At 38.7% G+C, this 16,331-nt stretch overlaps 1 protein-coding gene across 1 annotated transcript in view; it reads left to right on the top strand.

The window, feature by feature from the left end:
* Positions 1-16,331, top strand: part of RAB3GAP2 (RAB3 GTPase activating non-catalytic protein subunit 2) — a 120,690-nt gene that overhangs the window by 96,014 nt on the left and 8,345 nt on the right. Inside the window, exons 22-30 of the mRNA XM_033199151.1 lie at positions 523-628; positions 1,212-1,372; positions 2,133-2,361; positions 5,776-5,949; positions 6,052-6,158; positions 9,530-9,596; positions 11,710-11,780; positions 14,596-14,631; positions 16,168-16,242. Of these exons, the coding sequence (XP_033055042.1) occupies positions 523-628; positions 1,212-1,372; positions 2,133-2,361; positions 5,776-5,949; positions 6,052-6,158; positions 9,530-9,596; positions 11,710-11,780; positions 14,596-14,631; positions 16,168-16,242 (1,026 nt within the window). The remainder of the gene's footprint in view (positions 1-522; positions 629-1,211; positions 1,373-2,132; positions 2,362-5,775; positions 5,950-6,051; positions 6,159-9,529; positions 9,597-11,709; positions 11,781-14,595; positions 14,632-16,167; positions 16,243-16,331) is intronic.

Genomic DNA, 16,331 nt, shown 5'->3' with positions numbered 1-16,331 from the left:
TTAAGTTTTTTTGTTTAAAGTCTGTTTTTTCATAACTTATTAGTGATTTAAAAATTGGAGTTTGATGCTTTTATGTATTGCTCCTCACTGCCACATCTGCAATACCTTTGTACGGCCAAGGCAAGGCTAAGATCCACAGCTCCAGATCCTACCTCTCTCTCCAGTCAAAACCTACAGCCAAGTGGTACCTCGTTAATCAACAGCAAATCTATGCTCACGTAGTAGTAACTCCTATCTGGTAATGTGCTCCTTAATAGAGATTTGGATTGGAAGGCAATGCTTAACCCAAAGAAGAGTTGGAAACAGTGAAGTTTAAATATACAACAGGTTATAGAGAATCTCCTAGGTAGACAAGGGACCTCATTCTCACTCTCATATTACATGATACAGCAAGCAACTGCTTATTTTTTCACCTCAAGAAGCTGCATCATCCATATGCATGCATCTGCTGTCTAGGAAAGTGTAAGATTTTTCTATGTAAAATTTTTTTTTAGACTGAAAAAGATTTAAATTTGATTTCAGTCTCTGCTCCTGAGTGTTTGGCTTTCGAAGGAAAAGGATATTTTGGATAAACCACAGTCAGTCTGCTGTCTTCATACCATGCTGTCCCTCCTGAGCAAGATGAAAGGTAAACAAAGTTTGTTGCTCCTGTAAACAAAGTTTCGTGTTTGAAATGTCGCAGAAAGATGGGAGAGTAGATAGGATCCCTTAACAGAAGGAGTCTATAGTGTACAAAACATTTCACCATAGAGATTCTTTTATGTATTAATAGAATACTTTTAATGCATTTGACTTATGCTTTAATTCATGAAATTTTATATTTTGTATCATCATAAAAAAACATGATTTGAACAATACATGTTAACTCAGTAAGGCAAATGGAATGGTCTTGGGGAGGTAATGTTTTTCTTGTTATTTTTTATATGATTATCAGAATATTAATCTATTAAAATATTCAATCGTTTTCAATAATGATGAAATATTCCAAATAAGGATTTAATATTGATTGAGAACAAAGATGACTAAAAGAGCATAAATAAATGGAATAGAAATGTTCTGAATAAAATAGATTGTTAGACTTCCACTTCATTGAGAAATATAAAAATATATCAGTAGGGAACTTAGTTTTAACATTATGTTTAACATAAATAGTTAGTCTAAAAAATTGACAGGGTAAGAGTTTATTTTTCAGTTTTCTCCTATCCCTATAGTGGCCATCGATGAGACCTGGGATTCTCAGTCTGTGTCCCCATGGTGGCAGCAGATGCGCACAGCCTGTATTCAGTCTGAGAACAATGGAGCTGCTCTGTTGTCTGCACATGTTGGGCATTCTGTTGCTGCGCAGATATCAAACAACATGACAGAGAAAAAAGTAAGTGGGTAAAGGTATGGTTTTCATCTGTACACATCCAGTAGGCTAAGGGGATGCTTTCCTTTTCTGGGGTTTTCTGGGGGGTTTTTTGGAGTGGGAAGAGGGATGAGAGGTGCTCCCCTTAATTTGTTTATTCAGAATGACACCATGGATACTTGAATTTAGCAGTTGCCACATGACAGTATCCTATTGTGTTTTTTTCTCATCTCTTAAGGACTCCCATTTCCTTTACAGCTCATGGTGGATCAAATAATTTTTTCCAGGGGGTGTTACGTTAATTTGGATGAGACACCAAATAGGTCTGTGGAGATTCACAAGTCACTGTTGTTTATAGGCTAAATTTAATATTGCCTGCTTGCAATGTTCATTGTGATGGAGAGAGATGAAATTTCAGATTTTTTTTTTTTAGGTTGAAGAGTGCATTCTGAAGAGATGTAAGTTTTTTGATGGTAGTGCTAGACAAAACTGTGGCCCTTGCCAAAGATGGCCCAGAAAACTTTGAAATGTACACTGGTTGAATCAGGGCCATTAGTGCAGGACTCCTTATAAATATCTGAACTCACCATCCTTGCCCATGAGTCTACAGTCTACTCCTGACCCTCATGTTTCATCCAGCCAAGTAGTAATATTTGGGAAATAGCGTTTATGTGTTGCTTTGTGATGTATCCTCAGTGTCCATCAGCTTTCAAGTTAAAAGCTCATTCAAGTTAATATTGAATCAGAATATTTGGCAGAGAATCACCAGTACATTTTTTATTAGTTTTCCCAAACAGTTTTGGGTGCTGATTCAGAGGCCCTCACTGATTCCTGGGAGGCACTTTCTCTTGACACTGAGTACTGGAAACTCCTTCTGAAACAGCTGGAAGATTGTCTCATACTTCAGACTCTGCTTCACAGCAAAGGGAACACTCAGACCTCCAAAGTGTCATCACTGCAGGCTGAGCCACTTCCAAGGCTTTCTGTTAAAAAGTTATTAGAAGGAGGAAAAGGTAAGCTGAAGTTTATTTGAGCATTTACATCCATATTGTTATGTTACGAGGGTTTCTTTTAATGGAAACGACGGAAAGAATAGAGAAAGAAAAATACACTCAGATTTAAAAAATAACAATAACCTTCTGTATATACTTCCTCTAAATTAATCTTCTCTAAAGTCTCATTTGGTCAGTTCCATGCTCAGGAACTGCTAGGTGCTTCCCTCTGCCTAAGAAAATTGGTAGTGATTCTCAAAGAGTGGTCAGAGGACCTCAGGAGTCCTCCTTTTTTTCACTTACATGTCTGTATGAGGCCAGATTTTATTTATTTATTTATTTTTTAATTTATTATACTTTAAGTTCTGGGATATATGTGCAGAACGTGCAGGTTTGTTACATAGGTATACATGTGCCATGGTGGTTTGCTGCACCCATCAACCTGTCATCTACGTTAGGTATTTCTCCTAATGCTGTCCCTTCCCTAGTCTCCCACCCCACCACAGGCCCTGGTGTGTGATGTTCCCCTCCCTGTGTCCATGTGTTCTCGTTGTTCAACTCCCACTTATGAGTGAGAACATGCAGTGTTTGGTTTCCTGTTCCTATGTTAGTTTGCTGAGAATGATGGTTTCCAGCTTCATCCATGTCCCTGCAAAGGACATGAACTCATCCTTTTTTGTGGTTGCATAGTATTCCATGGCGTGTATATGCCACATTTTCTTTATCCAGTCTATCATTGATGGACATTTGGGTTGGTTCCAAGTCTTTGCTATTGTGAATAATGCTGCAATAAACATACGTGTGCATGTGTCTTTATAGTAGAATGATTTATAATCCTTTGGGTATATACCCAGTAATGGGATTGCTGGTCAAATGTAATTATTTTCATAAAATATTAGCATGTAATCAGTTTATTATTTTCATTTCAAAATGGACTAATAAAATATTTTTTATTTATCAGTTTTAATTTTTAGTACCATAAAGACTGACAGCTGTAACTCATAAACCAAAGTTATTTGGGATTGCCAGTAATTTTAAGGGGATCATGTGATAGTAAGTTCAAGAATTGCCTGAACAAAGCATAAACTCTTAAACTTGCTCTCCAATAACTTTTGACTTTGAATCCAACTGATTTTTCTATGTCTTTCTCATTTGCTTCCTAGATTTTAGTTAAAATGAAGCATCCATGTGCTTCCTGTCTCAGATCTGGGCCTATCCTCTTCCCTTTCCCTGCCCCTCTCACCCATGGACATCAAAATCTTACTCATCTTTCAAGGTCCAGCTCAAATGCTTCTCCTCCAGGAAACCTTTCACGATTCACTAACTGCAGATTTTCTCTTATTCCTCCTAATATCCACAGAATGTTATTCCTCTGTTGTGAAGCATCACTTTCTGCTGTCCTGGAGTCATTTGGGTTCCTGTGCTTATATCTGGCAGGAACATAAACATCTTACATTTTTAGTTGTCTTTGGGGGCTCACACTTGTATCAGCAGCTCTTTTAGGCATTTGATACTGGAAGGACTGTATGTGAGGTTTATAAATACCCACATATTTATAGATTTTTAGTTTACTTGTTTTCTCATTCTTTATAAAACTCGTGACCATTTTTTTATTGCAAAGTCACCACACTTCCTTTTGCCACCTAGTGAAAGGGTAAGGATGCCGTTTGAATATTAACCTAAGCAACAGAATTAGGGGCTTAATTCTGGAATGAGAATTTTTCAATGATTTAGAAGCCACATGTAAGAAATTAGATCACCCGGCCGGGCACGATGGCTCAAGCCTGTAATCCCAGCACTTTGGGAGGCCGAGACGGGCGGATCACGAGGTCAGGAGATCGAGACCATCCTGGCTAACATGGTGAAACCCTGTCTCTACTAAAAATACAAAAAACTAGCCGGGCGACGTGGCAGGCACCTGTAGTCCCAGCTACTCAGGAGGCTGAGGCAGGAGAATGGCGTGAACCTGGGAGGCGGAGCTTGCAGTGAGCTGAGATCCGGCCACTGCACTCCAGCCTGGGTGGCAGAGCGAAACTCCGTCTCAAAAAAAAACAAAAAAAAACAAAAAAAAAAGAAATTAGATCACCCAGCACATTGCTCGCATTTATTTTCACTGACAATTGTGAATTTACTGTTTGGCAGTCTTTTTGTGGAAAGGTTTTTATTTGAATCAAAAGATGAGGAAAGACTGAGAAAGTTTTGATAAACAATAGAAGTATAATTTGTTTTCGATAATAAACAGTGCTCTTTAAACATCTGGAACCTTTTTCAGCATGTGTTTACAATTTTTTGTACTATATTGGTGACTGAAACATGATATAGTATAATGCTGTTGATCAGCTATGGCTAAATTAGGCCCATAAATATTGCATATAGGCAAATTAGTTGATTATGAAAAGTAATAGGGCTGGGCACGGTGGCACATGCCTGTAATCCCAGCACTTTGGGAGGCTGAGGCAGATGGATCACCTGATGTCAAGAGTTCATGACCAGCTTGACTAACATGGTGAAACCCTGTCTCTACTAAATACAAAAAATTTAGCCAGGTATGGTGGCACATGCCTGTAATCCAAGCTTTTTGGGAGGCTGAGACAGGAGAATCCCTTGTACCTGGGAGGCGGAGGATGCAGTGAGCTGAGATTGCACCACTGCACCCCAGCCTGGACAACAAGAGCGAACTCTATCTCCAAAAAAAAAAAAAAAAAAAAGTAATATTTACTGGGTGCGGTGGCTCACGCCTATAATCCTAGCACTTTGGGAGTCCGAGGCAGGCGGATCACCTGAGGTCAGAAGTTCGAGACCAGCCAGGCCAACATGGCGAAACCCCATCTCTACTAAAAACACAAAAAAATTACCTGGGCGTGGTGGCATGTGCCTGTAATCCCAGCTGCTTGGGAGACTGAGGCAGGAGAATCGCTTGAACCTGGGAAGTGGAGGTTGCAGTGAGCCGAGATTGCACCACTACACTATAGCCTAGGCAACAAAGCATGACTCCATCTCAAAAAAAAAGAAAAAGTAATATTATATTGGTCTTAGGAGCCTAGGCAAGTGTCATACTAACCAATCTATTTTCACTTATAATTGAAGTAAAAGTGTTTTAAGGATATATTAATTTTTTTGTCTCTGGTAAAGTGTATTTTAAATTTTTGAACATAGAAAGCAAATAGTATACAGACATATGCACGTGCATTTATATTTATCTAACATTTTCTGAGAGTATAAGGATGCCCTGACATCCTAAATATCCTGCTTGTTGCCCTCACAAGTTGCGTGGTAGGTAGGAACACTGCTGTAGATCTCAGGGCTTTTTCGAGTCACCTTGAGGCTCAGAAATAAATGTGTTGCTTAGATCTCTTCATAAGGAAATTGGCTCCCATTGGCAAACTGCCGTGTGTGTTGTAAATTTTTATTTTCTTCCTTGTCTCCAAACTATAGGTGGCATTGCAGACAGTGTAGCCAAGTGGATATTTAAACAGGACTTCAGCCCTGAAGTATTAAAACTGGCTAATGAAGAAAGAGATGCAGAAAACCCAGATGAACCCAGAGAAGGTGTTAACAGAGGTTTCCTTGAGGTATCAGAGGTGGAGATGGACTTAGGAGCCATACCAGGTGATACACCAATAATGAGAAATATGAAATCCAGAGAGGAAAGATGTGGCCGAGTGTTCATTAAGGAAAAAAATAACATCACTGCTTTCTTCTGACTTCCAGACTTACTGCATTTAGCCTATGAACAATTTCCTTGTAGCCTTGAGCTCGATGTGTTGCACACACATTGCTGCTGGGAGTATGTTGTTCAGTGGAATAAAGATCCAGAGGTGAGATTCTTGTTACCTCTTTCATGTTATTTCTGCTTCTGTGTTCATGCTATTCATATGTGGGGACTGTCTAATTAAATAGCTTATGATAAACACTGGCTTTTTCCCCATTGTAATGCCTCTGTGCTAACTTGAGTAGACCATTTTCACATATTTCCTCTTATAATCCTCCCAGTAAACCTGTGAAGTATAGATACTGTCATTATCCTCGCTCTAAAGAAGAAAATACTAGGGCTCAGAGAAGTTAAGTTTCTTCCCTGCAGACACACAGCTAAGTAAGTATCAGGATTTAAGCGTAGGGTTCTCTTTATCTAAAACTAGTGTCCTTTGTCCTACTCCCTAGTTAGGTTGTGACAAGTATATTGTTTATTTCCTTCTGAATTCCTGCATGAAATGGCATCAACCTAACAGAATATTCTTTTTTTTTTTTTTTTTTGAGACGGAGTCTCGCTCTATCACCCAGGCTGAAGTGCAGTGGCCGGATCTCAGCTCACTGCAAGCTCCGCCTCCCGGGTTCACGCCATTCTCCTGCCTCAGCCTCCCGAGTAGCTGGGACTACAGGCGCCGCCACCTCGCCCGGCTAGTTTTTTTTGTATTTTTAGTAGAGACGGGGTTTCACCGTGTTAGCCAGGATGGTCTCGATCTCCTGACCTTGTGATCTGCCCGTCTCGGCCTCCCAAAGTGCTGGGATTACAGGCTTGAGCCACCGCGCCCGGCCAAGAATATTCTTAATATTATAGTCATCATGATAAAAGTCAAGAGTGAAGGTCCTGAGATCAACCTAGTGTCTGATTGTTCAAATATGTATTTGTCTGTTACTTCTGTTTGCCTCAGAAGAACAAAGAGGCAGATTGTGCCCAGGGTTGACTCTAGTCCAAGGTTAGCCTTGCTGCCCTCTCAGCTCTCTGCTCAGATGTCGTTTTCTATTGCTTTTGGTAGCCACTGTTTCTACCAGGGCATTCACAGTCTAGAAGCAGCATCGGGGGAGGCCCCAAGCCTGGAGGCAGAAGGCAGAGATTTGGATCCCAGCTGAATTGCTGACAAGCTTCTGGCTCAAGAGAGCCACTGAATCTCTGGCCTGTTATTTTCTACCTCCTTCTCCCTTCTTTTTAAAATGAAGGCGCCATGATCAAATAAGATCTAAAAACATATTGTAAATATTCCTCTTTGCCAATCAGTCCTTCACTTAGACTTCCCTAGTCAGCGCCCTGGTAAATTATTCCTCTCAAATCAAAATTCTTACCTTTATCGTCCTTATGTGAGGTTGTACTATTGTAGAGAACTCTCATAGATGAACTGATTCATGCTAATATATTAATGGAAACGATACTCTTCCTTCCTCCAAAAAACTGTAATCACATATATTAAAGGAAGACGTTATGAAAGTAAGTTATTTAAATAAAGGAATAGTCTTTGATCAATTAAACCTTGACCAAAAAATGATTTTAGGACAGAGGATCCTCTTAATGCCCTTCAAATCACCCTCTTCAGTTGACTACAACCTGAATGGCGATCATATTTAGGCTCTCTACTTAACTGTGTTACTTTTCCATTTTATTAAAAAGGAATGTTATGTCTAGGATGAGAACATAATAATTTCTAAAATCTGAATGAATTAATTTCAAGTTCAAGTCTAAAAAAGTGCATTTAAGAAGAAAATTCTGCTTTGTAGTACTTGTTTATAAACCAAAGGCAGCTTGCAGAGGGGGCATAGACAAAGCTGATGTCAAGCCCCATGGCTGCTGCATAGAGCTTATAATCATCATAGCACACAGTTTCTGAACTCTTTGTTTCAACGTTCTCCTAAAATGAAGGCTGTAATAGTAGTTATCTCAAAAGGTTATTGCATATTTTGAGAAAATGAATGCATAGTGCCTAACATTTTGACTAGTGTTACCAGTATCATTAGTGTTGCTTACATTTAAAAGAAGTTGTTTTACTAGTTTGTTTTTGCTATTAAATATTCATCTTGTCCCATCCAACCACAGTCTCAGCTCCACCATTTGACACACACAATTTTTTTTTTTTTTTTTTTGAGACGGAGTCTCACTCTGTGGCCCAGGCTGGAGTGCAGTGGCCGGATCTCAGCTCACTGCAAGCTCCGCCCCCCGGGTTTACGCCATTCTCCGTCCTCAGCCTCCGGAGTAGCTGGGACTACAGGTGCCCGCCACCTCGCCCGGCTCGTTTTTTGTATTTTTTAGACGGGGTTTCACCGTGTTAGCCAGGATGGTCTCGATCTCCTGACCTCGTGATCCGCCCGTCTCGGCCTCCCAAAGTGCTGGGATTACAGGCTTGAGCCACCGCGCCCGGTCCACACACAATTTTATAAGGCTCAAAACAATAATACTACCTTCGGAGAAATTTCAACACAATATATATTGGCAATGATGTTATGTTTGATGATGATGTACAAGCTACAAAATTATTTAGCAGAGATCTGAATGATTTCATCAGTGTTGCATTCTGTATTTGAGTTTTAATATGTAAACTTCTTTGATTAGAAAGAGTCCGAGACGGGCGGATCACGAGGTCAGGAGATCGAGACCATCCTGGCGAACACTGTGAAACCCCGTCTCTACTAAAAAATACAAAAAAACTAGCCGGGCGAGGTGGCGGGCGTCTGTAGTCCCAGCTACTCGGGAGGCTGAGGCAGGAGAATGGCGTGAACCCGGGAGTCGGAGCTTGCAGTGAGCTGAGATCCGGCCACTGCACTCCAGCCCCGGCGACAGAGCAAGACTCCGTCTCAAAAAAAAAAAAAAAAAAGAAAGAGTTGAATTTCAAACATCCCATCTGATACTTCATATTTCCTTCCTGCTTTAATTGTTTTCTCTTTGGCACTTACCATTAACATACTAAATATAATATATTTACTTATGTTTATTACGTAGGTCCCTCACTAGAATTTAAACTCAATGAAGGCAAGACTTTGGGTCTGTTTTGTTCATTATGGAATCCATCATGCTTCAAGTAGGGCTTGGTGCATACTAGATACTCAATAAATATTTGTTGAATGATGAATGAATGAATTGTATCTACAAAAGTAAGCTTATTGTTTTTACATCTATATGAAATTCAAGTATTTATTGGAGAGAATATTGCTATGATATTCAAACCACAGCAAATTTGAATCCAGATGTTAGCCCATATGACCAAGGAGCTTCTAGGAATTAATCACTGTAATAGGTAATGTGAGTTGAGGAGGGACAGTTTAAGTTATCAAAAGTTATTTCTTATCCAATAATTTCATGTTGTTATTAACATTCTTAGGTAGCTTTATGCAGAAATGTATGTAAGAAGTCTCCATTGATAATGGTAAAACCTATTAAATGATACCTCTTTTTCTTTCTCTTTTTTTTCTCCCTGTATGTAAGGAAGCACGTTTTTTTGTTAGGTCAATAGAACACTTGAAGCACATTTTTAATGCACATGTTCAAAATGGTAAGTAAACAGATGTTAGAAACATCACTGGTTGATCTAAAAGAGGCTTCCTGATTTAACAGGTTGTGAATTTAAAGATTCACAACCTGTTAAATTTTTATTTGATTATCCAAATTTTTATTTGATTATCCTTGATTAACGTATTACTGTGTATTGGCTGAGGTGCAAGGGTCTCTTGAGCCCAGTAGTTCAAGGCTGCAGTGAGCTGTGATCACACCACTGCATCCAGCCTGGGTGACAGAGTGAGACCCTGTCTCTAAAAAAAAATAAAATAAACAGTACTGGCCATTTTAACTACTTGGAAAAGTGCTATTTATAAAGGGGCAAAACAACTGGTAGTAATCACCACTTCTGTTCCCCAAGCTGACTACTATTCCTGGGTGTAATTAAGACAGCTGTTCTGCATCTAGCTTGCCAAGGAAAGAGGAAATCAATGATAGAGGCAGAACAGCTGCCTTCATTACACCCTTCACAGATTGTGAAGGAAAGAGGGATGGATTTCTCAGGACTGAAATTCTTAATAAAAAATCTTGATAGCCAAAAGCCTAATAAGATTAGACTGTAGCAACTATCTTTTGCTTCTTATAATGGATGTGAATATTCTCCATTAGCTGCCAGACTTTGGCAACTACTGATGTCTCCTTGAAAAAATATTGAACTTGTAAACAGATTCCATAGATAGATGGGTTTCATTAAGGGAATTGAGGATATCAGCACTAAGCTAGTTAGTAACCTTAGTAAATGATGAGACTTGGTGTTAGGCTGAGTAAGAGGAGATATCAACTTATGTCTCTGTGATAAATTCTAGAGAAGCTATGTATTTTTCACCTCTATCACATTCTTGCAGGTGATATGAAATCCAGTTGCAGAAATTGTAAAATGTCCCATTTTACTTGAAGAGAACTTGAAAATTACTTATTCATCTCTTAGATCTTACCTTCATCCAAAATATATATATATATACCTTGACTGATTTGGAAAATATCATGTTTAGATTATTCTATCCTTATTGATAAAATTAAGTTACTGACTTCAGACTTCTTCAAGTAGGGTATTTCTTCAAGTCAGGTCTTTACCTATTTGTATCTTTACCCACTGAGTAAGGTTCCTGGCTTCTCAAAGCCTGTGAGGGGCCCTACTCATAGAAGGACTTAGCTACAAGGGTAGTAATAACAGCATGTGAAATGCCATGTTTACACTGCCTAATTGACAACTGTTTCAGAAATTTAATTTTAATGCCACAGCTCAGTGAGTAGTGACAGGGTCTTGCTTTGTTACCCCAGCTGGAGTATAGTGGCGCAGTCATAGCTCACAATAGTCTTGAACTCCTGAGCTCAAGCTGTCCTATCACCTCAGCCTCTGAGTGGTACTATAGCCGTGGGCCACCACGCCGAATTTGTTAAACATTTTTTCATAGAGATGGGTTCTGACCATGTTGCCCAGACTGTTTTATTATTATTATTCTTTTGCTTTTAATACTTTTTTATATATTACTTTAGTTTGTAGTTATATATGAAAAAAATCAATTGGCAGTCATTGGGATTGTTTCTAGTGTTTGGCTGTTGGGAATAAAACTGTTCCCAACAATCTCATACATATATGTTCTGTATTCATTCCTCTAGTGTATATACCCAGCAGAATTGTTGGGTGATAGAGTAGACACATGTTTAGCTTCAGTAGCTACCCCCCCAGCAGTTTTCCCTGTGGTTTTACTAAGTTATTGTACCAGCAGTAATGCATGAGTGTTCCACTGGTTCCGTATCCTAATACTTGTTGTTATAATTTAAACATTGTTTTTAGCCTTTTTGGTGGTTATGTAATGCTGTCTCACTGTGACATTATATTTCTCTCATAACTAATGATGTAACTCTTTTCTGCATGCTTAGTGGCAATTTAGACATACTCGTACACAGCCCAGTTCTGATTTTTATTAAATCAGATTTTAAATGAAGTTAAAGATTTCAAGAACTTTATAAATATTACATAAGATATAAAAAATGGAATAAAAATAGTCCATATAGTTTAATAAGCTTAAGAAAGACAGTAATTTGGTATGTGTAGTAAAAGTGGGAATATATAAGCATTCTATTTACTACTTTTACTTGCTATCTAGGCATTGCACTGATGATGTGGAATACGTTCTTAGTTAAAAGATTTTCTGCTGCTACATACTTAATGGATAAGGTAAGGTAGTTTCATGTATTGACTTCTTATTTATTTGGTTCTCTTAATTGACTAATATTAGAAAGATTGCTCACATTAGGCTTTGTTAGACTATTTTTTAATTTGATAATTAGATTTTACTCATACTCAGTTAAATGTAATGCCCAGCACTGGCATTTTAATGACAGGAAGAAGAGCTCTAAATCCTCATAAAGAGACTAACATAAAAGCCTCTTAACTAAAGAGATTAGGACTGGTAGTTGATTCAAGCAAGGATTTGCATTTTATTTTAAATTAAAATGTACAAATTTTCACTTACCAATCTTTGATATAAGGCCAAGATATTTTCTTTGAATGAAGTTGATTGCAATTCTCCTTTGGTTTTCTTGCATAAACCTCACCCATAATGTATTGCCTATCATGGCTAGATCTTATTTTTTTAAAGTTGTTATGTAATCCGTGTCCAAACCTTTAGATTTCTATAATTTTTGTAGTTGCTCCCTCTGTATCAAATCCAAAAGGCCTAGGAGTTATTCTCCTCCATAAATCTTTGCAAAGCGTTCAACATAGCATTCATGTAAATAGCTCCCCCATTTTTCTCATTCATATTTCATCAGTTATTGAATTAAATTATATAATTACAGTGACATGTACAACCAGCATGAGTAGCTTTGGGAACAAGCCTAACAAGTAAGCATAGAACTCAACTGGTGGGAGCAGAAGCTGCTAGCATGCCGAGAGTACCAGCCTAGTCTCCAGCTGAGTGGCCAGGGACACTAGTTAGTATGTTTTGCAGGCCACTCAACAATGTAGATTAGTGTGGCATCAGATGAGTGGATGCTAAGAGAATTACCACTGTAAAGATAACATATTCTTTTAAATGTATAGTCACAGTCATTCCTGCATCATGAATAGCACCACAGCCAAGACCCAACTTTAGACCACTGCTCCCCTTGAAATTGTTCTCTTTGATGTTATTGCTAACATTTTTCTAGTTAAATCTAACCCTTCTTTCCTCTGTGCTCATCTTCCTTGACTGCTTAACTTCTTTCTTGGAACTTGCATCTTTTGGCCTTTATGATGTTGTTCACCTGTTCAGCTTCACCTCTTACCCCCTCGTCTTTTGAGAGAATGACAATAAAATGTAATTTATGTGTGTGTTACAATTTGTAGTTTCACAGCATTCTCACATCCACAATCACGTTTGATCTTCACTACTTTGATTGGGGTGAAAATAGTCCTAAACCAGGAATTAGGAAATTTGTGATTGGATAAGTCTTTATTATAATGTGTTATCTCTCATGTGCCAAGACTATGCTAGGTTCTGTGGTTGAACCAATGGAAGTTACGGTCCTGGCCCTCAAAGAGCTCACAGTTTGAACACCAGGTAAACAGACAATAGGAACTCAGAAGAGGAGGAAATAAATAGCAAAACAAGGGGAAGACTTCTGACTTAAATTTTGGTGGATGGCTATATATGAACCAGTAAAAAGTAGGTGAGAAGAAAGTGTATCCCAGCAGTCCTGGAGATACAAGGCAAATTGTTGGATTCAGAGAACTGTAAGTAGCTTAGTATGGCTGGAACATAGGCTATATTAGAAGAAAAGAAAAGCTGAGATTTAAGAATTTCCTGTGCAGACTGTGGATTTGGATTTTCTAGTAGTATGTGTAAGCTTAGCACAGGGTCTGGCACATGTGGTAAGGGCTCACTAGATGGTAGCTATTATTTTATACTGAAGACACTGAGGCAGTTTTAAGCAGAGGAATTATATATTCAAATTTGTGTTTAAAAAGATGATTCTGGCAACGGACAAAATATCTTGGGGTTGGGGTTGGCTGAGCTTGGTTGTTCCGAGGCTGTCCTAGTAATCCCAGCAAGTGGTAGTGAGGTGATGTTTTTTTCCCACTGTCTCCTGTGAGTTTCCTCTCTTATCAAGTAGTATTTCTGAGGGCAGAACTTTTACCTCCCACTTATTATGCTGTGGAGAAATACAGTAGAATCGTAATAAGTACTTATTGCTTAAGGAAATTTTTCCGAGCTAGGAATATAACTCCCATCTGCTGTAGAGTGTTTTTCCTTTCTTTCTATTTCAAACAATTGTGTCTTTATCAACAAGCTGAATTCTTAGGTGTTCTTGATTAGTAGCCCTGAATTAGGCTCTGGGTGGTTTTTTTGTTTGTTTGTTCGTTTGGTTTGGTTTGGTTTTTTTCCAGTTTGTCTTTGGTGGGAGTGGGATGGAGTCTCACTCTGTTGCCCAGGCTGGAGTGCAGTGGTACCATCTTGGCTCACTACAACCTCCACCTCCTGGGTTCAAGTGATTCCCCTGCCTCAGCCTCCCAAGTAGCTAGGACTACAAGTGCACTCCACCAGGCCCAGCTAATTTTTGTATTTTTAGTAGAGACGGGGTTTCACCGTGTTGGCCAGGCTAGTCTCAAACTCCTGACCTCAGATGATCAGTGCACCTTGGCCTCCCAAGTGCTGGGATTACAGGCATGAGCCACCACACCTGGCCTAGGCTCTGGGTTTTTAGGCAACACAGTTATTTGACTATGCAAAGTGAGGGTCAGATTTTTAGAGTTTTTACTTAATAGTTCAGAAATATGTAATTTATATTTGAAAAGGATTATTCTTGAACCCAGTGTGAGATTAAGTTTCACCACAAATTTAATTGCATCTCCTGTTGGTAGAATCAACAGCTAATTAATGAAGCTGCCACATGTATTTATAGCTGCATTTATAGTTTTTAATTTTGGTTACTTTTTATTATTTGTGCCATAGTGATGTCTTTGTTTGTAAATTATTTAAATGTTACAACATTTTGTCTTTTTATTTTAGGTTGGAAAATCACCAAAGGATAGGTTATGCCGAAGGGTAAGTGAATCTCCCATAACTAGAATTATAGTTGTTAATTCCACACTTTATGTAGTACTTTATTAACTGTAGGGGTGAACTTTGCTTTTTACCATTGTGATGACGTATCAGGAGGAGATAAGAAAAATGAAAAGAGAATACTGCATGAAGGAAACTGGTCATGAACTATGGCCAATTTTAATTTACTTTTCCAGATTGTTAGATAGCATATTAAACTAGGTTTTTATAAGATGTGTTCAACTTTGGACTGCGAACAGGGTAACATGCTACCATTGCTGCATATTTTTGCTGTAATTCCGATTTGACATTTATAATGGAAGCATCCAACATCAAATTGAAGCAAGTTCATATGAAGTAGTTAATTTGATCTACATATATATATATTATATATATATATATATATATAAAATAACATAAGTATACAAATATAAAATTAGTCTTAACTACTATTCTAATCCATGGATACGGGACTTGTATTTGACCCGAGAAATTAATAGTACTAGCGTCCGTTGTTGAAGACTTTTTCTGGTGTGTTGTTGAGAATGGTTGTATGACTAGAGTTTGTGTGTGTGTGTGTGTGTGTGTGTGTGTCTGTGCGTGCATATACCACAAACACTGAATTATTTGCTTTGGGGATGTGAGGAAATTATAGATTGTTGCTTTTAAAAAGAGTATACGGCCAGGCGCGGTGGCTCACGCCTATAATCCTAGCATTTTGGAAAGGCAAGGCTGGTGGATCACCTGAGGTCAGGAGTTTGAGACCAGCCTGACCAACAAGGTGAAACCCCGTCTCTACTGAAAATACAAAAACTAGCCAGGTGTGGTGGTGGACGCCTGTAATCCCAGCTACTCAGGAGGCTGAGGCAGGATAATTGCTTGAACCCGGGAGGTGGAGGTTGCAGTGAGCCGAGATCGCGCCACTGTATTCCAGTCTGGGCAACAGAAGTGAAACTCCATCTCAGAAAAAGAGATTATACACAAATGCAGTGGTCCCTTGGACAGGCCCTTTAAAGGAGTCATTGAGAATCATCTGTTGCTCACAGCATGAATCTGGTATTTAGTTCTCAAGCTTCAGGATTCTAGTTTTGCTCAGAGGGTTGGGTTTAGTCTCTAAAAGACACTCTGAAAGCAGATCAGGCTGTTTTCTTGGAACTCTTCAGGTTAGATTCTCATGTGTGCATCTTCCATCTACCACAATTATTTGGCTACCAGATGCCTTAGCAAGCTGAACAGTGAGCTCAGAAGTGCCACCATCTATAGTAACTGATGAGACTGTGTCTTTACAGTACACAAAGAACACTACTTTTTTTAAAAGTCAGTATTTGTACCACTTTGTAAAGCTTGACTTTAAAATTGGTTGACAGTAAATAAAAGAAGGAACTTAAATATGCTAATGCCTTGACTTTCAAATTCTTGCCGTCTATTCAGTGTGGAAAGCCAGCCAAATAGGTGTATTGTATCCTCGTTCTTGTTTTGCTGATAGTAACTACAGCAGTTTTCCTGCAGGGCCTAATTATGTTCCTTTTTTAAAAACAGGATGTGGGAATGAGTGACACAGCAATGACATCTTTCCTTGGCTCCTGTTTGGATCTTCTTCAGATCTTAATGGAGGTAAAAGAGGTGTATTTTCATTCTGAACTGCTCCTAAGATATTAAATATTCTGCAAACCATTGCATTTAATAAATGACTATTTTAATGA

This window comes from Trachypithecus francoisi, unplaced genomic scaffold (genome assembly GCF_009764315.1).
Source record: "Trachypithecus francoisi isolate TF-2019V2 unplaced genomic scaffold, Tfra_2.0 Lachesis_group5, whole genome shotgun sequence".
In the NCBI taxonomy this organism is placed as follows: domain Eukaryota; kingdom Metazoa; phylum Chordata; class Mammalia; order Primates; family Cercopithecidae; genus Trachypithecus; species Trachypithecus francoisi.
The sequence above is the reverse complement of the archived record's forward strand: the minus strand, read 5'-3'. Positions and strand labels throughout refer to the sequence as shown.